A 22,237-nucleotide genomic window follows, 5' to 3' on the forward strand; every position below is an offset into this window, starting at 1 on the left:
CCCTCCTTGCCCGTGCCACCATCGACTCCGTTTGTGGTGGTTGCGGGCCCCGTTCCCAATGTGGGACGGGGGACCATGATATGTGGCGCGTGTTGTAGTTAGACTCTCTCAGGGCTAGAGTTTGGCTTCCCAGCGACGAGATTGCAGTGATGATGGCGGCGCCGTGTGGATTAAGAATAAGGTTTTCCCAACTCCTCGTTCACTTAGTCGGTGGTGGTCTCGTCGACATCGCAGAGGAGGGTATGAGATTGTTCGGTCACTGCTTTTCTGGAGTGGTGGACCTGGTTGTGTTTTCGTGTCACGCGGCTACTTCGAAGTCTTTTGGCTGAGCAGACGACGTCGTTTCGTGGGCCTCGTTCTGCTTCTGCGACTTGACCGGTGATGTTCAACCTGTTTTCTGCATCACTAGGGAGCCCGTGAGGTTAGGGCCCAGTTCTTTTGCCAGAATCTGGGGATTATCCCAGAATCCGACCCCTATCCAGTTTCTCCCAGAATCTTTGAGCCCCATTTGTTTTACAATTCTATCTAATTAGACCATAACTAGATAGGATTGTAAAACAAATGGGGCTCAAAGATTCTGGGAGAAGCTGGGTAGGGGTCGGATTTTGGGAGAATCCCCAGATTCTGGCAAAAGAACTGTGCCTAGATCTCACTGAAACCGCCAGGCCAGATCTGGGGTGGTCGTCCAATACTCTTTGTCGCATTCTTCTCGTGGTTGTTGTCGACGTCTTCTGGCTCCGACCGACGGCTTTCATACGTTGTGTCAAAACCGTTTCCCTTACCGCGGTGGTGTCTCGGAGATCCAGAGGGCCCATTGAATTTTGCTCACGGCGCGATGCCGGCCAGCGTAGGAGGGAGCCGTCGTCGGTTTCTCCAATGCAAAAAATATATTCTCCAATGATCTATCTGTAATTATTAATCTTCATAAGGATGTTCTTGTAAAGTTGATCGACTTGAAGATACCGTCGTTCTCCACGCCGCGTCTCTCCTCGTCCTCTCGTTGTCCCGGATCCAAAGTCGAGTCCAAAGCCCAAACACTGTCCCGCTACAACCCCAAAATCTCGCTCCCCTTCCCGCCAACCAACGCCAACCGTGGCGCCAACTTTCCCTCCTTCGCGCCAAGCCGCCTCCCCCTCTCCACGCTCCTCATACATACGCCGATATCCACAGTCGAGAAGCAGAGTAGGGTTCCACTTCCGGCACCGAGATCTCTGCCCGCCCGCCGCCGCCGCCGCTCCTTCCCTCCCTCCTCAAGGCCGGCGCCTCCCCGGACGGAGCGGGCGGTCGCCCTCTTCGAGTTCGACGCCGGCCGTGCCGCGGCTCTTCCTCGATTTACCCGGGGCTAGGGCGGCTTCAGGGCTCGCCGCCGCCGCTCCCTCCGCCCTTCTTCAGCCCCTCCGTCCTCAACCTCAAGGTCAGCGCCTCCCCGGACGGAGCGGCCGGTCGCCCTCTTTGAGTTCGACACCGACCTTCCCGCGGCTTTTCCTCGATTTACCAGGGGCTGGGGCGGCTTCAGGTACCTGCAGGGTCTAGATCTGTGTTTATTTCCGCATACGGTATCCGAGCTGATGAAATGAATACTACGTAGCAGATCTGTGTGTGGGTTGTGTTGAATCTGCCATGGCCAGGACTCTTGTAAAGCTGTAATTTTTGTGAGCTAGTAGCGTTCTAGGCCGATGAGAGGGTTATAGACTGACAGCAGGCGCTGGAGGCGCAGTTCTTAGCTCTGAGCCAGGGCTTGTTGAGGGATTCGTTATTAATTTTATTACTGATTATATCGTACTTGAAGATTGATGACAAATTTGAGGGTTTTCTCTCTTGACGACCACAGGGATGTGATTTTCGTCAGTAAAAGGCTGCAATTTTTTTCCGTCTCTATACAAATTGCCTGTTCAATGTTCTTCATCCATCCCCCCTACTGGAAGCACAGTTGTTTATTAAAAGATTTCACTTATATATATATATATATATATATATATATATATGTATATATGCTCTGTTTTTTAATCTTGTGTCAAGCTCTTTTTTCTTCTTCTGCTCTGTTATGAAGAATACACGAGTTAATTGCAATGCCACATATTGTGATTCTTCGAAGATGCTTTCATGAATATAGGGATCCCATATTATAATATGGTGTCTGTTTCTGAAAGATGGCTTCATTTCTAGTGAAGATATTGATGCTTATCTGCACCATTTACTTGATTATAACACCTATTTTTTAAATGTCTACAGGGGTCCTTTTATTGCTTCCCTGAATAGATTTTGCTACAGATAAGGCGCTCAATCAGTTGACTGTCATTTAGCCACGATGTCTTGCGTGGTTAACAGAATAGATTCGACCCTCAGAAGACCTGCAAAATTCAAGAAGACCCGTGTATTAAGTGATATATACAGCGATAGTTATGAAGTGGATTTCACCAGTTTAAAGCCTGTCAAGACCGAGATGATTGATTCTGAAGAATTCGCCTTAACTTCACCCTCAGAACTCAAGGATCTCAGAGCTCGGCGTAAACCTAAGAATAAGAAGGCTCCAAAAACTATTTCTGAAGAATCTGGCACCAAGAATCAATCTCAGTGTGGGGATTTTGGGGATGAAAGATCAGATGTGGAAGTTGATCTTGATGAGCCTCTTATTGCTTTGAAACAGAACAAAGGAAAGATACCACCTTGTAAAGCAAACAGAAAGATGAATGCATCATCTTCTCCACATGCTACAAAACCAGTTGATACATCACCAAAGGGCGATGAAGTCAGTCCTGTGCAAACTTTCCTATTTGAGTCAACACTCCATGACCCAGTGACAGTGAAGCTTGAAACAAGAGCTGTAGATCAAGAGCACTGCACAATTGCCATTGGTGGGTATTGTTACCCAAGCAAAAATAAAATCCTTATATTCCAGTTCTTTGTTATCTCAATATCGAAGATCAATCCACATGACTTCTGTCTTTCAGCCATTACTTTTTTCTTGAAGCAAACCTTTTTGAGGATCCTTTTTGCATCAAAACTTACAATTTTTTTTCTGTACTGGCAGAACATAATGAAGAAATACCTGGGGAGGACATCTGCTGTGCCGAAATGGAAAATACAGTGTTTCACACCCGTGACCATTTATCTGTTGTGCTGCATCAGTTTCCCATAGAAGATAATGGATGTGGACAGCAGCCTGGTTCCATCACCCAAGCAATTGAACAGGATGTTTCTGACGCTGAAGTGCATTTGCATGACAATGTGGAACAAAAAAAGATGGATCACAATTTTTCTTCACTTGATCCCATTGATGAAGTGTGCAACCATCATAAATCATTGGATGATACAAGTAATTCAGATGTGAATAAGTCTTCTGCTGGGAATGAACTTCTGTTGTCTTCTGTTAATCGTTCTTGTGAAGATCAGACAGATAACAATGAATACAGGTATCCAGAAGTTGTTCAAGTCAATACATCAGAAAGCATAAAACCTGTGGAAGAGTCTTCTCCAATTTATGAGTTTAAAACATATATGAGGCGCACATTGGTAGTCATGCAACCTGATTCATGTGGAAGCACAGACAAGATTTGTACTTCACTTGAGGAGGTTGTGCAGATGCCGGTGGAGGGTCAATCAGATTCACTGGTCTGCCATGATGTGAAAACAAAGGATATATTACTGCATATGAATGTTGAGCAAGCAGCCACAGGCTACAATTTCGCTTATGACAAAACTCTTGATTTGGCTCATACTGCCCATTTTGACGCCCAAGATGGGCGGCTAGAAAATATAGTTTATGATGCTCTGAATAATCATGTGCAGCGGAATTGTTTTGAAACAAAAACTTCTGTTGTAGTTCCAGATACTGTTGTGGTTCTGAGCCCACCAACTGTAGCAGATGTTTCACATGATGGTCACATCTTACTCGCCAACATGGATGAGTCATCAAAGGATATGAATCAGCTAAGTGGTACAATGAATGTTGACATTTGTAGATCTGTTAATGATCAAGAATCAAGAGAAGCATATGTTGTTCAACAAGAGTTATCCCAGGCTTGTGTTAACATGGGCAAAATTGGATGTGCAATATCAGATAGCTCCTCTAATCTTGAAGAAACACAGGAAATTTCTGCTGAAGCTTCAATTTCAACTCCATCCTGCCTGGGAACTCATGCGCAAACTAGGGCGTCTGATTTTTCCATTGATGAAGGATCAATTGAAGTTCATACTCCAAAAAAACTGTTGTCCAAGAGAAAGGTCTGCAGAGCTCTTTTAATCATGTTTCAAAGAATAGTTGTGAACGAGTTTCTCATCTTTTACACTACCCTTTTTTTTCAGACTATGTCGCCAGCTTGTCAGGAGAAGTTTTGCAATGCTTGGGCTGATATCGATTTGTGTGGAGTCCAAAGGACGAGTAAGCAATCTATGCTATCTGCAGTGTTTTTTTAGCAGAGTAGTTAATTTTATAGTATTTCTTATTGTTCATGTTACCATTGCTGTTTTCAGAGAGAAAGATTAATCTTGAAGACCAATCTATGTTAACCACAGACAGCAAACTTAAGAGCAGAACTTCTATCTCCACAAGCAAAGGAGATGTCAAGTCAACAGAATCTCCATCTCCTCAGATGACAAGTCCATCTGTTCTTTTGGACACTGAGAAAGCTGTTGAGTTTTCACAAAGGCAGATGCATGATATAGAGAACATTGCAGCAAATCTTATCAGGAGCTTGAAGCACATGAGAAGTTTAGTGGACGCAAATTTGTCATCGGAATCACATTCTTTGCTTCCCAGTTTTAACACTGCCGAGGTGAGACATTATTAATTGTACTAGATACTTGTGAACTCATTTGATTTTACTGCTGTGCAACCGACTGATGATCCAACAAAATAAGTAGATAATATTGTTGCTCAATGAAGTTACATCATATATTGGCTTTGGAGCACAAAAAGTTGCATTTCAGATTTGTCTTTCTGCGTTTCTCTAATTTTGTTTCTGTTAGTTGCTTCTATTTATATCACATAATATAAAGCTAAAGCTCCTTCCATTACTAGTACTATGATGATGCTATGATTTGTTCAAAGTTAGTTTCTTGTTGTACAGCAGAATTACTATTGATTTACATTTGCGGTTGTGATGTAAACCATCTGTTGGGACTGAAAATATCACATGCCTTATTAATTATTGGTGTACTTAAATGTGCTTTGTCCTGTCTGTGCATTAATTAGTGCAAGTCTACCTTCTTTCCTTGGAATTAGGCGGGACTTGTTTAGGCTTACCAGAGCTTAAGATATTGTCAGATCATGAATTAGGAGCTGTTTGAAGTTCACAGCAATCTGGTCAGATACTTGACTGATATCTTATGATTATCATTCACAGATGAGAGCAGCATCCAAGGATGCATTAGATGTCGAGAGAACTACAAGGAAATGGTTGTCTATAATGAACAAGGATTGCAACCGCTTTTGCAAAATATTGGTTGGTATTCCTGCTTTTAAGCTTGTTTAATAGTACTGCAGTGTTCTCTGAACTCTCAGCTTGCATTTGTGTCACCGCTCACCACTACTAAAATCCTAATTATAGACGCTGGAGGGAAAGAAGGCTGTTCCACATCCACAAGTGCCGAGGAAACGTAGGAAGATAACGTTCGCGGATGAAGCTGGAGGAACGCTCTGCTCTGTTAAGGTGTTTAGTGATGGACAGACCTCTCCTTCCGCATGCCAGGGCGAGTTATGAACATTATTTGAACTGATAGCGTCAGGCAATTCTTTCATAGTAAGTTGATTTTGATAATGAAGAATCAAACAAGATGGCCCTGGGTTTTTTTGTTCAGAGAGAGATGGATGGCCCTAGAGTTGGGAACCAAGTAACGGGGGAATGCTTATGTCTGTCATTGTGTCTATACTTGTTTTTCTTCTAGCAGTGTATGTTTAGATGCTTAGAGTGCATGTGAAGTGGCTTCTGAAACTGTTCCATCAGAATGCCACTTGTTGTAGTTTCTAGACAAGAATCAACTTGCTGCAATTTGATGTTGCGGTTGATTTGATTGTACAACTGATTGTTTCTCGATGTGGGCTTGTGGATTCCTCTGGTTTAGCCATGACTAAATCTGCTCTACTGTATCTAGCTAGATGAGTCGGTGTAGTCACCCATGACATTTCAGTTCGATCAGTTTATGAATTACCATTTCTTCTTTTTATGACAGAAGTTGTCAGGTGTACATATGTGTATATCCATAGCCTAAGGGTTGTGCAGACTGCCAGTTGGACTACACTGATGTGTCTACTGTGATTGGCAGGGAGCAAAGCAACATCTGCCAAAATTTAGCTGCTGCGTTGATCAACAGAAACAGAGTTAATGTTAGCGGCTTCATTGCTATCACTCTGCCTTCATTTTGCATTCTTGTGAGCAAGCTTCTTCTTCTTCTTCTTCCTCAGCTGAAAATAAAGTGTTGAAACAGAGTTAATGTTAGCGGCTGGCAGTGATGGAAATCTGTACTGAGTGGACTCTTAGAGAACTGGAAGATCGATGATTTACCACAGCAGATATGGAAAACAGTACACAACACAAATCTAGTTAAAGAAACATGAAGTTAAAAGAATTGAAGTTGTAGCTCCGTTAGCGTTTAGATCTATACAGAACGTTATTTAGCTGACTTGTCACATCAACTCTGAAACAAGCACAGTGAAACTTCATTTTGATAGATGATGAAGACCTACGGTACGTGATTGAAGCTGAAGAATATGGACATTGTTATGGTGACCAAGGCCAATGACACTATTATATCTAAAAATTGATACAAACAAAACTACCTAGCTGACTCCATACTGCAATGCAGACTTATAATAATCTGGAACAAGCATCAATGATATTGATGATGAAAAACAAAATATGTTCGACACTATTATTCACTCAGGGTTGACCTTTTGCTTCTTCGAACGCCCCTTGTTTTTCCTGGCGTCACGGCGCACCCGCTTCAGACCCTTTATGTCGCTTGTCAAGGTCAATTTTGAAATCTTCAGTAAAAGAAAACATGAAGCGGATTAGTATACAGATAGGTCAAAATTTAAACTTCACAACTGTTAATAAAAAAAAATCAGACACAAACCTTCTGGTCTGCAATGTAGATCATGCCCCGCTTGCCGTCAATCACATGGTTCGTCACATTTTTCACCTGCAAAAATGTTTGTTAATGTAGTTGTGGATACATACTGATATACCAGTTCGCAGTTCCAATTAGAGCAGAAAATATAGTTGTTTAGGGCCAATGACACCAGTGTGCAACCTAAGCATCAGGATAACAATATCTGATGACAGTTGTGCCATTGGAGTTACCTTGTTAGCATGACCAGGAGCCCTCATAGCTTCTTTTTGTTAACTTTTAGCTGGACGATGTGAAAATCCAAGTACGTATTAACCTTCTATAAGGTACTCCCTCCATTCCGAATTACTTGTCTTAAATTTGTCTAGATACGGAGGTATCTAGCACTAAAATGAGTCTAGATACATCCGTATCTAGACAAATCCAAGACAAGTAATTCGGAACGGAGGGAGTAGCTAGGTAGGGATGGCGACAACTTGCAACAGCAACAGTATTTTCTTTTTCTTCTTCTTCTGGAAATCAAAGTGCAGCCCAAGATAAAAGGATTCAAGCACGCCAGGGCGCCGTCGCAACAAAAGGAAAAACAAGCGTGGTGGTGGGTAGGCCAGGGCGTCGTCCAAGTACCTCCGGAGAGAAGGCCAGCTCAGCTAGCCAGGGGAAGAAGAGCACGCCGGCGTCCTCAAGGCGGCGGCGGCGGCGGCGCGGCGCAGGACGAAATCTTTTTTTTTCTGAGCAGGGAGGTCCGACTGGGCCGGCCCATTTCAGGCCACGGTACAAGAAAAATAACGTACTGCCATTCCCCCCTGTCGTTTTATTGGTTTTAAACATTTGCTCTGTTTTGTTGGTTTAATTAGTTTTTCTATTCTGGTCCTATAGAAAACAAATATTTTTTAAAAAAATCGAGAACATTTTCTGAAATCCTAAATTTCTTTTGAAATTTCTTAGAGACACGTTTCCTAAAACCATTTTGTTTGAAAATCGGAAAACATTTATTTAATAATAAAATGGGATTAATTTTTATTGAAAATACGAATATTTTTTTGGAATTTTTAAAATTATTAAAATGAATATTTATATGAAAAGTGATCCTTTATACACTTAAAAAGTCGACCAAAATTTGAAAATTCCAAACATTTCTTACATATTGAAATAATGAGAACAAAATTCGAGAAACACGAACAATTCTAAAAAAAAATCAACAAAGTTCTTGAAATGTGAAAAACTTTAAATTTCAGGAACATTTTTTTGCAAAAAATAGGGAAAAATAATTTTTTTTTGAAGGAAACAACATAAAATAGAACAAATAGATTAAAACCTTCTAAAAGGTTCCCAAAACCAGTAAAAAGCTGAACAAGACCTTCCAGGTTACAAAAACCAGGATTGATATAGCACCGAGCTAGCTAATGGGCCGGCTCAAATCTGGTTCGCTCTTTGCATTATTCGTCGCCCAGGTCAGCTAGGTGTATGAAATAATGTGGGTACTTTTGGGTTTGGAGAAGATGACGATCTCTGGAATTCCTGGCCAACCCAGCCTGCCAAACTAGGGTTCAGTGGTCGTATTTCCATGTGTTGCCCTTAAAGACGATACTTTTCATTCTTTATTTTTTGATGGGAATGAAACTTTTAATTCATTCTGCAAAAACCGATACAAGTTGCCACAGTCACATTCATTTTCTTGCAAACGATATATATGACTTGGTGTACCTACAACTCACTTTTGCTTTTGAATTCATCCTATGTAGGCAGCGGTGAAGCCACACACAAACTGTGTAGTCATTATATGAATTTGTTGCATGATTGCTTATTACAAGTTTGTTGCCTTTTTTTTCCTTTGCCAATATCTCAGTGTATGAGTAGCACACTCCTATCGTGTGAAGTGGGTGAACAAGTAAATGAAAAACCGTCCGGTCAAGAAAAAAAATGTTGAAAAGCCAAGGAGTCAAGCTCCTTTTGTCTTCAACACTTCAATGCTAATATAGCACATTCCTTTTTTCTCTACCAAGCTTACATCAGTGTCATGATATTTGAATGGATGCTGTTGATATTTAATTATGAGTAATGATTTGGGCAACATATTTCAAATTCGAAGCATATAGTTTCATCAGAGCGACTACAATTGGTAAGCCCCTGTACACTCCTCAATCCCCTTCATGCATGGTTGCTTAACAATGAGAGGATTAATGCAGTTGAGATTTAGCGGGAAGTAGCAAAAAGATTGCCTCCTCATCAAAGGGGAGAAAGGAAAAGCTATAGCTGGTGTAGGGGGAGTCCCACAAATCGGTATCAAACTTTGGGGAGGTTTGGGGGAGTCCGAACGTCTGCCCAACCCACTTTTAGTTGGACCACGTGTCACCAGAGCACATATTTTTTTTCTTTAGGTTCACCTAGCCCACTCTGGATTTTGTGACCACGGTTGGATGACCTTCCCTCCTAGCACTCTCCATGTACACGTCCAGACGTGCCCGCAGACATTTAGGGTTTCCATTTTGATGTTTTGATGCAACGTGTTGAAGTTGTACTTAAGTGGATACACCCGTCAATCACTATCATGTAGTCAGATCCACTAGAACAACAAGGAAAAAGCACATATCTTGACTTGTCCATCATATTTGTCACCAGCCACAACCTTGTTTCTTGTGTATTTTATCTATAAGAGAATCGTTCTGACTTGTTCGTTGAATTCAAAAGGCACTTCGTAGACTTGTCGGGTCTAAATTGTGACCATCGAGGGTTAGAGGGAAGACATGAATTATCGCTAATTAACCATAGCCAATTAGTCCTTAACAATATTGATGATAACTAATGGTGCATGGGTATTAATATGTAAAGGAGATCAGAAGAACTAAGTTATTTTTCATATTTAACGAGAAGCAATTACATGGGTGAATATGTGTAACGGTTTTCCTAATTATGAGACAAATGAGATTTTTGTATAGTCCCAATCAACTTTCAAAAGTGGCACTTTGGTTTAGTAAAAAGCGCACGTTACAATTTTCTAGGAAAAATGTGTATGGAAAATTGCAAGTTACATTTTTCACCGAATTAAAATTGCATTTTCTTTTCTGGGTTGATTTGAATTTTAAGAAAATCTCAATCAACTTAGACATAAAAAACCCTAGTTGCAGCCGCTAGATGAGACCCAACGAAAGGAGCAAGCACACACCCCATATTTGGGAGTCACCATGGTTCCCCTCATCGCCGATGCCTACTCCAGCAACAGTTGGAGGGAGGGGAACTACGAAAGCTTGTTTCCGCGGGCGCTCAACACTCTGCCATACTTAGATTTTTGGTTGTCCATGGCTTTAACTCTTTTTTTTTGAAATTTTTCAGAGGGGGGGGGGGGGGGGGGGGGGGGGCGGAGATTTCCCCACCTGAATTTCATATATCTGGGCCGGACCGCCCATGGCTTTAACTCTGGTGGTGGCAAAGGCGGGGACGAAAAAGTTTCCTCCAATCTCCCAATTAGTGGTCATTCTCGGATCTGGTAAGCGACGTCTGTGCCATCTCGGGTCCTTCGGGTCTGGACAGGGACTTCGTGTGTCTTCATGTTGGTATCGACGTAATGTGGTCTTTTTTCCAGCCTTTTCTGGTGATAGTGGTGATGTACGTAAGTAGTGGCATTGATGACGGAAGGTCAGCCCTTAGGGACTGGTAACGAGCTTGTGGCTTCTTTTTTTCCTCCATGTTTATCCCTGTCGTAGAGGCATTCTCTCCGCCGTTGTTGCAAATCTGGCGGAAGTTTTGTTCAGGAAAAAGTTCAAAAATTCTTGAAGTTCGTTTTCTCAAAGTTATAATTTTAAAAGTTTCAAAAATCCTTAAATTCATGTGCACAGATGGTATTATCCTTTTCTCTGGAAAAAATTGACAATATTTCTCCTTTGATACAATGGCATCGAGCTAATAAGTTCGTGCCGAAGCTAAATGCACTACTTCAACCATGAACGTAGGTAAAAGCTGAAAGACAACACTTGTCAATCAGAATATTTGGTGATATCTACCCAAATGCATGCTCAGACCAAATTAAATTTTTTTTGCGAGAAAAACCTTCAATCTATTCATCTTCAATCATGATAGTACAATGAACATTAGAAATAATAAAAATTACATCCAGATTCGTAAACCACCTAGCGACGACTACAAGCACTGAAGCGAGCCGAAGGCGCGCCGCTGTCATCACCCCTCCATCGCCGGAGCCGGGCAAACCTTGTTGTAGTAGACAGTCGGAAAGTCGTCGTGTTAAGGCCCCATAGAACCAACGCACCAGAACAGTAACCGCCGCCGATGAAGAGTGTAGATTAGAAGGATCCAACCTGAAGACACAGGAACACAGACGAACGACGAAGAGATCCGAGTGATACGACCACGTGTTCTGTCGCTACCGAGGTTACTGTTATTTCATCTGAAGATGCAATAAACTTTGTCTCGATTATCACAAGTGAGACTACTAATTTGCATTGCACTGACAAGAGGAGGAAGGTGCATGTCAAGGAACGAGCTAGACACATGTTACCAAGTCATCCATGCATGCAAGCAATGACGTGTAGAATTAGGATTGAGCAAACAAAGGAATCTGCATGCAAATTTGATCAGTTTTTGTTTGGTCCAGAGATAAACAAGGCCACGTGCATCCGTAAGATATTAGTCCTGTACGGAATCCTGACCAAGTACGTTTTTTCATCAGGTGCGGCCATCCGATCAAGGAGTATACTCGTAGACGACTATGAAGATTGAAGAATTGCTTTCTTTAAAAGGAACATGATGGGGGGGGGGGGGGGGGGGGGGGGTCCACCTACACATAGCACAAGAAGCCGCACCATCAAACAAGTCGTCGTTGCTTTTGTTTCCTTAGATCAGATTAGATAAATCAAGTCGGTTAGTATGTTTTGATAGGTCAAGTTTGTGCTTTCCTTGAATTAGGGGTGTGGCTAGCGTGTTAGACCAAACCATGGTTTGGTCAGCTATACTACTATAAATAGCCATAGATCGGCCATTGTAAAGACTAGAAGAACGCCCGTGCGTTGTAACAGGGACACATTAACTTTAAGAGTTCAATATCAGTTATTTTAGTATTCATACATATCAAGTGACATTGACGACATTTTTTACCATCAAATTCTCACACACACACTCTCTCCCTCCCTCTTCCTCACTCTCTCTCCCCCTCTCTCCCTCTCTCTCTCTAACACACACATATCCATCTTATTGGGTACGGGATCATAATCCACCTATTTCACACGCAGACGCGCTAGTGCATAACAATATGGATTATGTGTATTATATTTGCCACCCCAACTTATATTTCCCCGAGCCGCGTCGCTACAGAGCCGAGCTCCCGCCCGACCACCTCGCCCGCATCGAAGGGGAATGGATAAGGGTGACGCCCTGCCTCCCCTGCCCCCCATGGCCTCACTCCTCGACGCCCCCTCCCAGATCCACTTCTCCTCCTCGCTCGCTCGATCCCGTCGATCTGGACGAAGTCAGACGTCACGACCACCATGACCGACCCCGTCCACACAGCCACTGCTCTCCCTGCAGGCTATGAGCTTGTCGAGGAGCTCCGAACTCCTCCGCTACTTCGTCTGCGCCAACGAGATCAAGTCCAGCACCCCCGCATCGACGTTGCTGCCGTCTCCCTTAACCTTCGGCCACCGTAACATTGCCGTTCGATCCGCGCCGCCCCGAGCTCCCCTGTCTTCCCCTATGGCGCCATTGACACCGCCGTGATCTCCTCTTGCCTTTCCCCTGTTTTCCCTCTCGTTTGCTCTCGTTAGGTATTTCGCCGTGGCCGAGAACCGCCGTCCGCCATGGCCATTGCAGGGGTAGCCACCGAGCTCCTCGGATTGACCCTGTGGCACATGCCCGCTCCTATGTGCGCCCATGCCCGAGCCTGCTGCTCTTCTTCCGCGCCCGCTGGGCCACTCCCACTCCATGCCCACGCCTGTGCCACACCGCGTCGATCGTGCCCGTCACTGCCGTCGCGCTCGCCGCAGCCACCGCACCACTGTGACCCGCGCGACGCACACCCTGGCCACGCGCCACACTCTTGCGAGCTGCGCTCGCCCCGTCTGCTGCCGCCTATCCCTTCGCTCGCCCCGCAGTCACGCCCCTGCCTCGCGCCCCCTCCTGTCACGGCCATCTTCTGCCGGCCGCCCCCTCAGCCACGCCGGCCGCTTGCCTCGCCTGTTGCGTGCCGCTTCCTGCTGCTATGCGCTGCTCTACCGCTGGTATGCTGCTGCGCCATGTCCTCGACGCCGCCGTGGACAAACATGGCGGAGGGATTGTCAATGGATTATGAGGAGGAGGTGGCGGAGAAGGTGTGCAGAGGCAGGAGGTCTGGGGTGGCGTCAACTAGCTGTGGTGGTGGTGTTTATGCGAGAAGGAGCCGGAGCGGAAGGAGATGTCACAATTGGAAAGAATTGCAAAAAAATCATAACCTAGAGAACTCATTCCAAAAATGCTAATATCGATGGAGGGGTGATTTCCTTCTATAGGTGGAAAACATAGGAAATATTGGTTGTTATCAAGGAAAGGTAAAAATTTAGGAAAGTTAGGATTTTGAACCGATTTCTATGCAAATGGGGTTTTATTGTTTGGTAACGTGATATCAGTACCTGCCCGTTTGTGACGTGTCTGATTAGGAAAGTTTGCAAATGTTAAGAATCTATTTATTGGGAGGAAAGTTTGTGACGTGTCCGTTATTTGTTTCCTAAAACAAATTTCACTAACGAGAGAAATTGATTGATTTAGATAACTTAGGAAAGTTAGATTAAAATATATTATTTGTTTCCTGAAAATCTGCTATTTGTTTCCTAAGACAAATTGAACCAATAAAAGGAATCAATTGATTTGCATAATTTAAGGAAGTTAGATCCATGATTTGTTATACGTTAGGAAAGTTCTGGTTGTAATAAAGAGTGGAGAGAAAAATAAACCGATGAACCAGGGTGGGAGGGGGTGGTGGGAGGAGAGACGAAAAAACCCAGCAAAAATAAACCAGCGAAAATTTTAGGAAAGTTAGGATTTTGAACTGATTTCTATGCAAATGGAGTTTTATTGTTTGGTAACGTGATATCAGTACCTGCCCGTTTGTGACGTGTCTGATTAGGAAAGTTTGCAAATGTTAAGAAACTATTTATTGGGAGGAAAGTTTGTGACGTGTCTGTTATTTGCTTCCTAAAACAAATTTAACTAATGAGAGAAATCGATTGATTTAGATAAGTTAGCAAAGTTAGATTAAAATATATTTTTTGTTTTCTGAAAATCTGTTATTTGTTTTCTAAGACAAATTGAATCAATAAAAGGAATCGATTGATTTGCAATTTAAGGAAGTTAGATCCGTGATTTGTTATACGTTAGGAAAGTGCTAGTTGTAATAAAGAGTGAAGAGAAAAATAAACCGATGGACCAGGGTGGGAGGGGATGGTGGGAGGAGAGACGAAAAAAACCCAGCAAAAATAAACCGTGAAGACTATTCACCAACTGCTCCATTAGGAGTAGAGATGAGGTTATGATTTATGAATAGACACGATGTGTTCTTAGGGTAAATACCCGTATCGAGTTTTGGGGGAAGCTGTCTACAAATCCCTAAGTTTCGGAGGAAGCTTTAGAAAACCTTTGTGTTGCGATTTCTCTTCGTGGAAATTATTTTGCGCGTGAGTACCGTCGTTGAGATTGGTTTTCTTGTGCTGAACTGTAAGGTTCAATCCCTCTACTTCACGTACATCGCGTGCGCGGCGAGAAGCTACTACTGATGAAGATGGAGTGTCGTGAAAGGTCGGGCCGCAACAACGGATCGGATCTCGCCACGAGGTCCGGTCTACATCACCGAGCAAATCCACCAAAGACAGATCCGTCGGACACACGCCTCCACACGCCCACCGGCAATGCTAGACACATCATCGGAACGGGGGCTAGGCGGGGAGACCTTTATTCTATCTTCAGGAAGTCGCAACCGTCTTGCCTTCCTAAATAGGACACAAACCCTAACAAAACTCGAAAAAAGATTTAAAAACGAAGCCCTCCCACCAGCAAGGGCCGAGATCCACTCCACCTCCATGGCCCTAAGGCCACCGGAGACGGGGCGGACCGGCGCCGGCGCCGGTGGGAGGCAAGAGAAACCCTAGCTTCCAAATTAATTGACGAAAAGAATCCATAAAATACGGTGCATAGATAAACTACGGTGCAACTACTCATGTAACATATAACATATTGATGCAAATACTCATGTAGACACAATAATATACTGGCGGTGCTATATATCTTTTCTAAGACGAGCACTTGTAAACACTTAGCGGCTCGGTCATCTCCACGTATGCGAACACGTGGCTATGGTTGTAGAAGCAATCAGATTTCGTGTGGAGGACTATGGTCGTCTCTCCTCTCCGCTCGCTGATCTCCACCACACCGCCGTCGCTCGGCTTGTGTTTATACACGTCACAAATTGATCGTGTCAACCTCTTTATAAGAGCATCTCCAACAGCCACCCAACACGCGATGCGCTAAAAATTAATTTGCAGCACGCCTATCGTTTGGCTTGACGTGGCAGGCAGTACTGGCTCCAGCAGCCACGGTAAAATACAGCGCCCGCGCATAACTTTAACAGACGCGCTAAAATACACAGCGTGCGCTCTCGCACAAACACTACGCTGCATAGATTAAAAAAAACATACATAATTCTCCATAGCATAGATAATCGTTACATAGGCATAGCATAGATAGACAAAACAAAACTACGGTGCAACAAGATAAATTACGGCGCAACTACATAAAAATTAGATAAACTAGATAAACCGTGCATAGATAAACTACGGTGCAACTAGTGCAGCTAGAACTACTCCGAGTCGTCCTCATCATCACCCTCATCCTCGGTGGTGTTGTCCGAGGTATCGATCCATATGTGGTGCCAATGTTCATCGTCTGACGTGAAGATCGACTTCCCACCTGCTTCAACAATATCGCACTGCGATATGGCCAGTGCCTTCCACCGACGCCGGTCCAACCGCTCCGCGCGGCGCCTTACCGTCCTCTCCGCCCAGTAGGCGCACTCGTTGGTGACGTCCTCCGGGTGGCGTCGGCGCCACTCCGCCATGGCTCGCTCGTCCTCCTCGGCGATGAGGAGGCGGCGTTGCCGCCGACTGTGCTCCGCACGGTCCTGGTCCGTGATAAGACGAGGCGGAGGGGCGACGGCCTGCGCCTGGTCCGTTGTTATTTATATTTTTTTATATCATGATAAATGTTTATTATTCATGCTAGAATTGTATTAACCAGAAACTTAATAAATGCGTGAATACATAGACAAACAGAGTGTCCCTAGTATGCCTCTACTTGACTAGCTCGTTAATCAAAAATGGTTAAGTTTACTAGCCAAGACCCATCCGTTAGCTTAGCATAATAATCATTCAGTTTTATTGCTACTGCTTTCTTCATGACTTATACATGTTCCTCTGACTACGAGATTATGCAACTCCCGAATACCAGAGGAACACCTTGTGTGCTATCAAACGTCACAACGTAACTGGGTGATTATAAAGATGCTCTACAGATGTCTCCAATGGTGTTTGTTGATTTGGCATAGATCGAGATTAGGATTTGTCACTCCGTCTATCAGAGAGGTATCTCTGGGCCCTCTCGGTAATGCATATGACTATAAGCCTTGCAAGCAATGTGACTAATGAGTTATTTGTGGGATGATGCATTACGGAATGAGTAAAGAGACTTGCCGGTAACGAGATTGAACTAGGTATTGAGATACCGACGATCGAATCTCGGACAAGTAACATACCGATGACAAAGGGAACAACGTATATCGTTATGCGGTTTGACCGATAAAGATCTTCGCATAATATGTAGGAACCAATATGAGCATCCAGGTTCCGCTATTGGTTATTGACTGGAGATGAGTCTCGGTCATGTCTACATAGTTCTCGAACCCGTAGGGTCCGGACGCTTAACGTTCTGTGACAATTTGTATTATGAGTTATGTGATTTGATGACCGAAGTTTGTTCGGAGTCCCGGATGAGATCAGGGACATGATGAGGAGTCTCGAAATGGTCGAGACGTAAAGATCGATATATTGGAAGGCTATATTCGGACATCGGAAAGATTTCGAGTGATTCGGGTATTTTTCGAAGTACCGGAGAGTTACGGGAATTCGTATTGGGCCTTAATGGGCCATACGGGAAAGGAGAGAAAGGCCTCAAGGGTGGCCGCGCCCCTTCCCCATGAACTGGTCCGAATTGGACTAGGGAAAGGGGGCGCCCCCTTCCTTCCTTCTCCTTCTCCCTTCCCTTTTTCCTATTCCATGTGGGAGGTGGAATCCTACTAGGACTAGGGAGTCCTAGTAGGACTCCACACTTTGGGCGCGCCCTATGAGGGCGGGCCTCCTCCTCCCTTCATCCTTTATATACGTGGCCAGGGGGCATCCCATAGACACACAAGTTGATCATTGATCTCTTAGCCGTGTGCGGTGCCCCTCCCCACCATAATCCACCTTGGTCATATCGTAGCGGTAAGTCCTGTTCCGGTAGCATCATCATCACCGTCATCACGCCATCATGCTGATGAAGCTCTCCCTCGACACTCTGCTGGATCGTGAGTTCGTGGGACGTCACCGAGCCGAACGTGTGCAGATCACGGAGGTGCAGTGCTTTCGGTACTAGGATCGGTCAATCGTGAAGACGTACGACTACATCAACCGCGTTGTCATAACGCTTCCGCTTACGGTCTACGAGGATACGTGGACAACACTCTTCCCCTCTCGTTGTTATGCATCACCATGATCTTGCATGTGCGTAGGAAAATTTTGAAATTACTATGTTCCCCAACAGAGCATTATAACTTCAACCATTCTGATCACAGACCGTTACCGGTTGATACAAAATACTACTCGAACTCGAATACAAGGCCAGTCCGGGGGGGGGGAGGGGGCGAAGAGGTTTGAAGCCAAATGGTTGAGAGAAGAATAGTTCGCAGGATTGGTACAGGGGGACCAAATGAAAAATGATCCTACAGTCCCAGGGGCAGGGGCGGAGCTACGGGGGGACGAGCAGGGGCCACCCCCCCCCAACGGCTGCCTCGTAACGAAGTATCGTAATCGTAATCTAAGAAAGCCACGTCCAATAAATTTATGACTAATTAGTCCCCCCTAACAGTGCGCTCAAAGCATGAAGCCCACGAACTTTGTAAGTTGAAGCCCATGTAATTGTTGGTCAGCCCAAACTAGAAGAAACAAACAGCCAGGCAACTGACGAGGTCACGATCTAGGCATCCTCTGCTAGATCGTTTCGGCGCCGACGCACAGGCGCTCGCTTCCGGTAGCCGCCGGCAAGTTCGACCAGGCCATGCGTACAAATGGATCGGCAGCGCCGGTTTAGATGGCAGAATAATCCTCCGGTGAGTCTCCTCGATTCCTTTGTTGATTTATACTGTAGAATACTAATAAACTGATCCACATCTTCAGTCGAGGAGATCAGAAACTTTTTGCTATAGACGAAGTTATTAATTAGGGATGCACTGATTCTATCATCTTAATTTCAAATTTCACACAACACAACACTACTCACCCCCTTCTCGCAGCTTCCCTATTTCAAGGACCTCAAACTTCCTTACAATATTGATGTGATGCACACCGAAAAGAATGTGGCAGAGTCCCTTTTTCACACGATCCTCAACATTCCTGATAAGACGAAGGATAATGTAAAAGCTAGAGCCAATCAACAGAGAATTTGTGATAGACCACGCCTGAACATGAAGCCTCCCACAGGCGGTCGAAAAAACTGGTTCAAGCCAGATGCTGACTTTGTCCTTAAACCACCAGAAAAAAAAGAAATACTTATCTGGCTGAAACAAATTTTGAAGTTCACCGATGGTTATGCATCGAATATAAGTAAGGGAGTCAATCTTTCAACGGGCAAAGTGACCGGCCTGAAGAGTCATGACTACCATGTATGGATTGAGCGGATAATGCCGGTGATGGTTCGAGGCTATGTCCCCGAGCATGTCTGGCGAGTGCTTGCCGAGCTTAGCCATTTCTTCCGCACGCTCTGTGCTAAAGAAGAGGCCATGACCAACTTATAAGGGAGAGTATCCCTCCTCCTTCAGTCCGGGCTTTTGAGATGGAGTGGGCTCTCCGCTGAATGTTGGCCCATGTGCGCATAAACGTCCAGAACGTAAGTAGAGTGTGGGCTAGATCGAGTTGCACGCTAACATCTGGTATCGGAGCCAGCATCGCCATGCCTTTCTGAGGGGCTTCTCAGGGGGATGAGATGTTAGGGCTGATGTCCATCAGTGGAGGCTGGCTTGGTTTAGTCCCACCTCGCTTACGGGAGGAGGCCATGACCAACTTATAAGGGAGAGTATCCCTCCTCCTTTCAGTCCGGGCTTTTGAGATGGAGTGGGCTCTCCACTGAATGTTGGCCCATGTGCGCATAAACATCCAGAACGTAAGTAGAGTGTGGGCTAGATCGAGTTGGACGCTACCATCTGGTATCAGAGCCAACATCGCCATGCCTTCCTGAGGGGCTTCTCAGGGGGATGGGATGTTAGGGCTGCTGTCCATCAGTGGAGGCTGGCTTGGTTTAGTCCCACCTCGCTTACGGGAGGAGGCCATGACCAACTTATAAGGGAGAGTATCCCTCCTCCTTCAGTCCGGGCTTTTGGGATGGAGTGGGCTCTCCGCTGAATGTTGGCCCATGTGCGCATAAACGTCCAGAACGTAAGTAGAATGTGGGCTAGATCGAGTTGGACGCTAACAGCTACATGCAATTTTCTTTAAGAAATATTGGCATATTCTTGGGGAGGAAATTACTGTTGCTGTCTTGCATGCTATAAATTCCAAGCAAATCCCTCCGGAATGGAATGACACATCCACTATTTTGATTCCAAAGGTAGACTCTCCTGAATTGGTAACTTAGTACCGTCCCATTAGTCTTTGCAATGTTTTGTACAAGATTATCTCCAAAATGCTCTCTGTCCGTTTGAAAAGCATTTCACCAGACATAATATCTCCTACTCAAAGTGCCTTCGTCCCTGGTAGAATGATTACTGACAACATTTTGGTAGCATATGAATGCATTCATAAAATTAAGAATACCAAGAATAGTCTTTCTGGTTTGTGTGCTGTTAAGTTGGATATGCATAAAGCATATGATAGAGAGTGAATTTTCTTGAGAAATATGATGCACAAATTGGGTTTTGATAATAGTGGATTGACCTTGTTATGGCTTGTGTGAGCTCAGTCAGATATAAAGTCCGGTTCAATTCCCAAGAAACTGAAATGTTTATACCTTCAAGGGGTTTAGGCAGGGTGACCCATTATCACCTTACCTGTTCTTGATTTGTGCGGAAGGTCTTTCTAGCTTGCTGCAGTATGAAGAAGAAGTTGGTGGCATCGATAGGATAAGAGTGTGCAGGAATGCACCGTCAGTGTCACACCTTTTATTCACTGACGATTCTCTAATTCTCATGAGAGCAAATATGTTGAATGCAACTTCCTTACAACAACTGTAACAATTCCGGCCAGATGGTAAGTTTGGGGAAATCTAGTATTTTCTTCAGCCCAAATACAAATGAGCAAACAAAAGATGAAATATGCCAACATCTGAATATTAACAACCAAGCTATCTCAGATAAATACCTTGGTTTGCGTGCTATGGTGGGAGCTGATAGAAGTGATTGTTTTAAACATTTTTGTGAAAAGATAAAGAAATAGTTAAAGGGATGGATGGAGAAACAACTATCAACTGGAGGGAAAGAAATCTTATTAAAAGCAGTGGCCCAGTCTATTCCTGTTTTTGCTATGTCAGTTTTCCAATTGCCAAAAGGAGTTTGCAAGGATATCACTGATGTTATTTCTCAATATTGGTGGGGAGATGATGAGGAGAACAAAAAAATGCATTGGTTTTCATGGTGGAAAATGTGTATTCCAAAGTGTGAGGGGGGGGGGGGGGGTATGTGATTTAGAGACCTGCATTCTTTTAACTTGGCACTCCTCGCAAAACAGTGTTGGAGAATGATTATCAACCCAGACTCTATTTGTGCTAAGATCTTGAAGGCAAAGTATTTTCCAAACACTGATTTGTTGCATGCAGGCTCGAAAAATGGTTCCTCTGTTACATGGCAGAGCATTGTCGCTGGCTTGACTACCTTTAAAAGAGGGTATATTTGGCGAATAGGCTTGGGGGAGAATGTGAATATTTGGGAAGATCCGTGGATCCCCTCAAGTCCTGACAGGAAAGTGTTAACCCCGCGGGGCCATACAATTATATCAAGAGTTGTTGAGCTTATTGATCCAGTTACCACACAGTGGGATGACCAGTTGATTTGTGATATATTCTATCCAGTGGATGCCAACAGAATTTTACAAATACCAATCAATTTCCAGGCTTTCGATGATTTTATTGCATGGCACCTGACTAAGCATGGAAAATTTTCAGTTAGAACTGCTTATGTGGAACAATGGACACACAAGTACATGGGTCATTCTCTTGAAGAGTTGACGTCCAGCAGTGCTAAGTATTCATTGATTTGGAAGCAGCTATGGAGTTTACAAGTGCCAAGGAAAATTCAAATATTATGCTGGCGAGCGCTATGTGGAATCATTCCATTAAAATCCATACTCGCTAATAGACACATCGCTATTAGTGGAGAATGTCCGATCTGTCATAGGGGGGCTGAGGATATGAGACATATGCTCTTCCAGTGTGACATCGCAAGAAAACTATGGTCGGGGCTGGGACAGATGGACCGCATAAACCATGCTGTGCTAGTGGACAGATCGGGATCTGCAATCCTTGAATATCTTTTTCTGGAACCTGACTCGCCCTTGGATATCATGCCAAGTTTAAATTTTAAGGAGGTAATTGCAGCAGGGTGTTGGTACATCTGGTGGTTATGGAGACAGCATACTCATCACGATTCATGTCCCCCTGCGTCCAGGTGGACCGCCTCAATTCTGGCGATTGTTGGAAACTATGTAAAATCTGTGAACAAGAAGCGGGATGGTTCAGCACAAATGGAAGAAACCTGAAGCGAGATTTATTAAGTTGAACGTTGATGCGTCCTATCATGCGGACGAGGGATCAGGTGCAACTGCAGCAGTCCTAAGAGATGAAAAAGGACGATTCATAGTGGCTCAATGCAAATTTATTCAGTACGCAGCAGACGCAGCTA

The 22,237-nt window shown here is 44.3% G+C and overlaps 2 protein-coding genes across 3 annotated transcripts; one reads left to right on the plus strand and one right to left on the minus strand.

Moving 5' to 3' along the window:
* Positions 1-1,042: 1,042 nt before the first annotated feature.
* On the plus strand, positions 1,043-6,186 carry LOC123187186 (uncharacterized). 2 transcript variants are annotated; one of them, XM_044598975.1, is made up of 7 exons: positions 1,043-1,414; positions 2,233-2,855; positions 3,032-4,224; positions 4,306-4,381; positions 4,474-4,775; positions 5,346-5,444; positions 5,550-6,186. In XM_044598975.1, exons 2-7 carry the CDS (start codon positions 2,309-2,311, stop codon positions 5,700-5,702), a joined length of 2,370 nt encoding a protein of 789 aa, XP_044454910.1. In that variant the 5' UTR covers positions 1,043-1,414; positions 2,233-2,308; the 3' UTR covers positions 5,703-6,186. The 2 variants fall into 2 exon arrangements, with proteins under 2 accessions (XP_044454910.1, XP_044454909.1); XM_044598974.1 differs by having other exon boundaries at positions 1,044-1,516.
* A 169-nt stretch (positions 6,187-6,355) lies between these two features.
* Positions 6,356-7,328, minus strand: LOC123187187 (ribosome production factor 2 homolog). Its single transcript, XM_044598977.1, has 4 exons — positions 7,302-7,328; positions 7,075-7,140; positions 6,890-6,982; positions 6,356-6,403 (listed from the first exon to the last, which is right to left on the minus strand). Exons 1-4 carry the CDS (start codon positions 7,326-7,328, stop codon positions 6,356-6,358), a joined length of 234 nt encoding a protein of 77 aa, XP_044454912.1.
* Between the last annotated feature and the right edge of the window lie 14,909 nt (positions 7,329-22,237).

Source organism: Triticum aestivum, chromosome 2A, assembly GCF_018294505.1.
Source record: "Triticum aestivum cultivar Chinese Spring chromosome 2A, IWGSC CS RefSeq v2.1, whole genome shotgun sequence".
Lineage (NCBI taxonomy): Eukaryota > Viridiplantae > Streptophyta > Magnoliopsida > Poales > Poaceae > Triticum > Triticum aestivum.

Excerpts from the sequence above, each read along its gene's own strand:
- LOC123187187 (XM_044598977.1), bottom strand. The coding sequence starts at position 7,328 with ATGAGGGCTCCTGGTCATGCTAACAAG. Across the intron at positions 7,141-7,301 it reads CTCCTGGTCATGCTAACAAG|GTGAAAAATGTGACGAACCA; the intron begins GTAACTCCAATG and ends ACATTTTTGCAG. Across the intron at positions 6,404-6,889 it reads GGCGTTCGAAGAAGCAAAAG|CTGAGGAAGAAGAAGAAGAA; the intron begins GTCAACCCTGAG and ends CTTTATTTTCAG.
- LOC123187186 (XM_044598975.1), top strand. The coding sequence starts at position 2,309 with ATGTCTTGCGTGGTTAACAGAATAGATTCGACCCTCAGAAGACCTGCA. Across the intron at positions 4,225-4,305 it reads AACTGTTGTCCAAGAGAAAG|ACTATGTCGCCAGCTTGTCA; the intron begins GTCTGCAGAGCT and ends CTTTTTTTTCAG. Across the intron at positions 5,445-5,549 it reads ACCGCTTTTGCAAAATATTG|ACGCTGGAGGGAAAGAAGGC; the intron begins GTTGGTATTCCT and ends TCCTAATTATAG.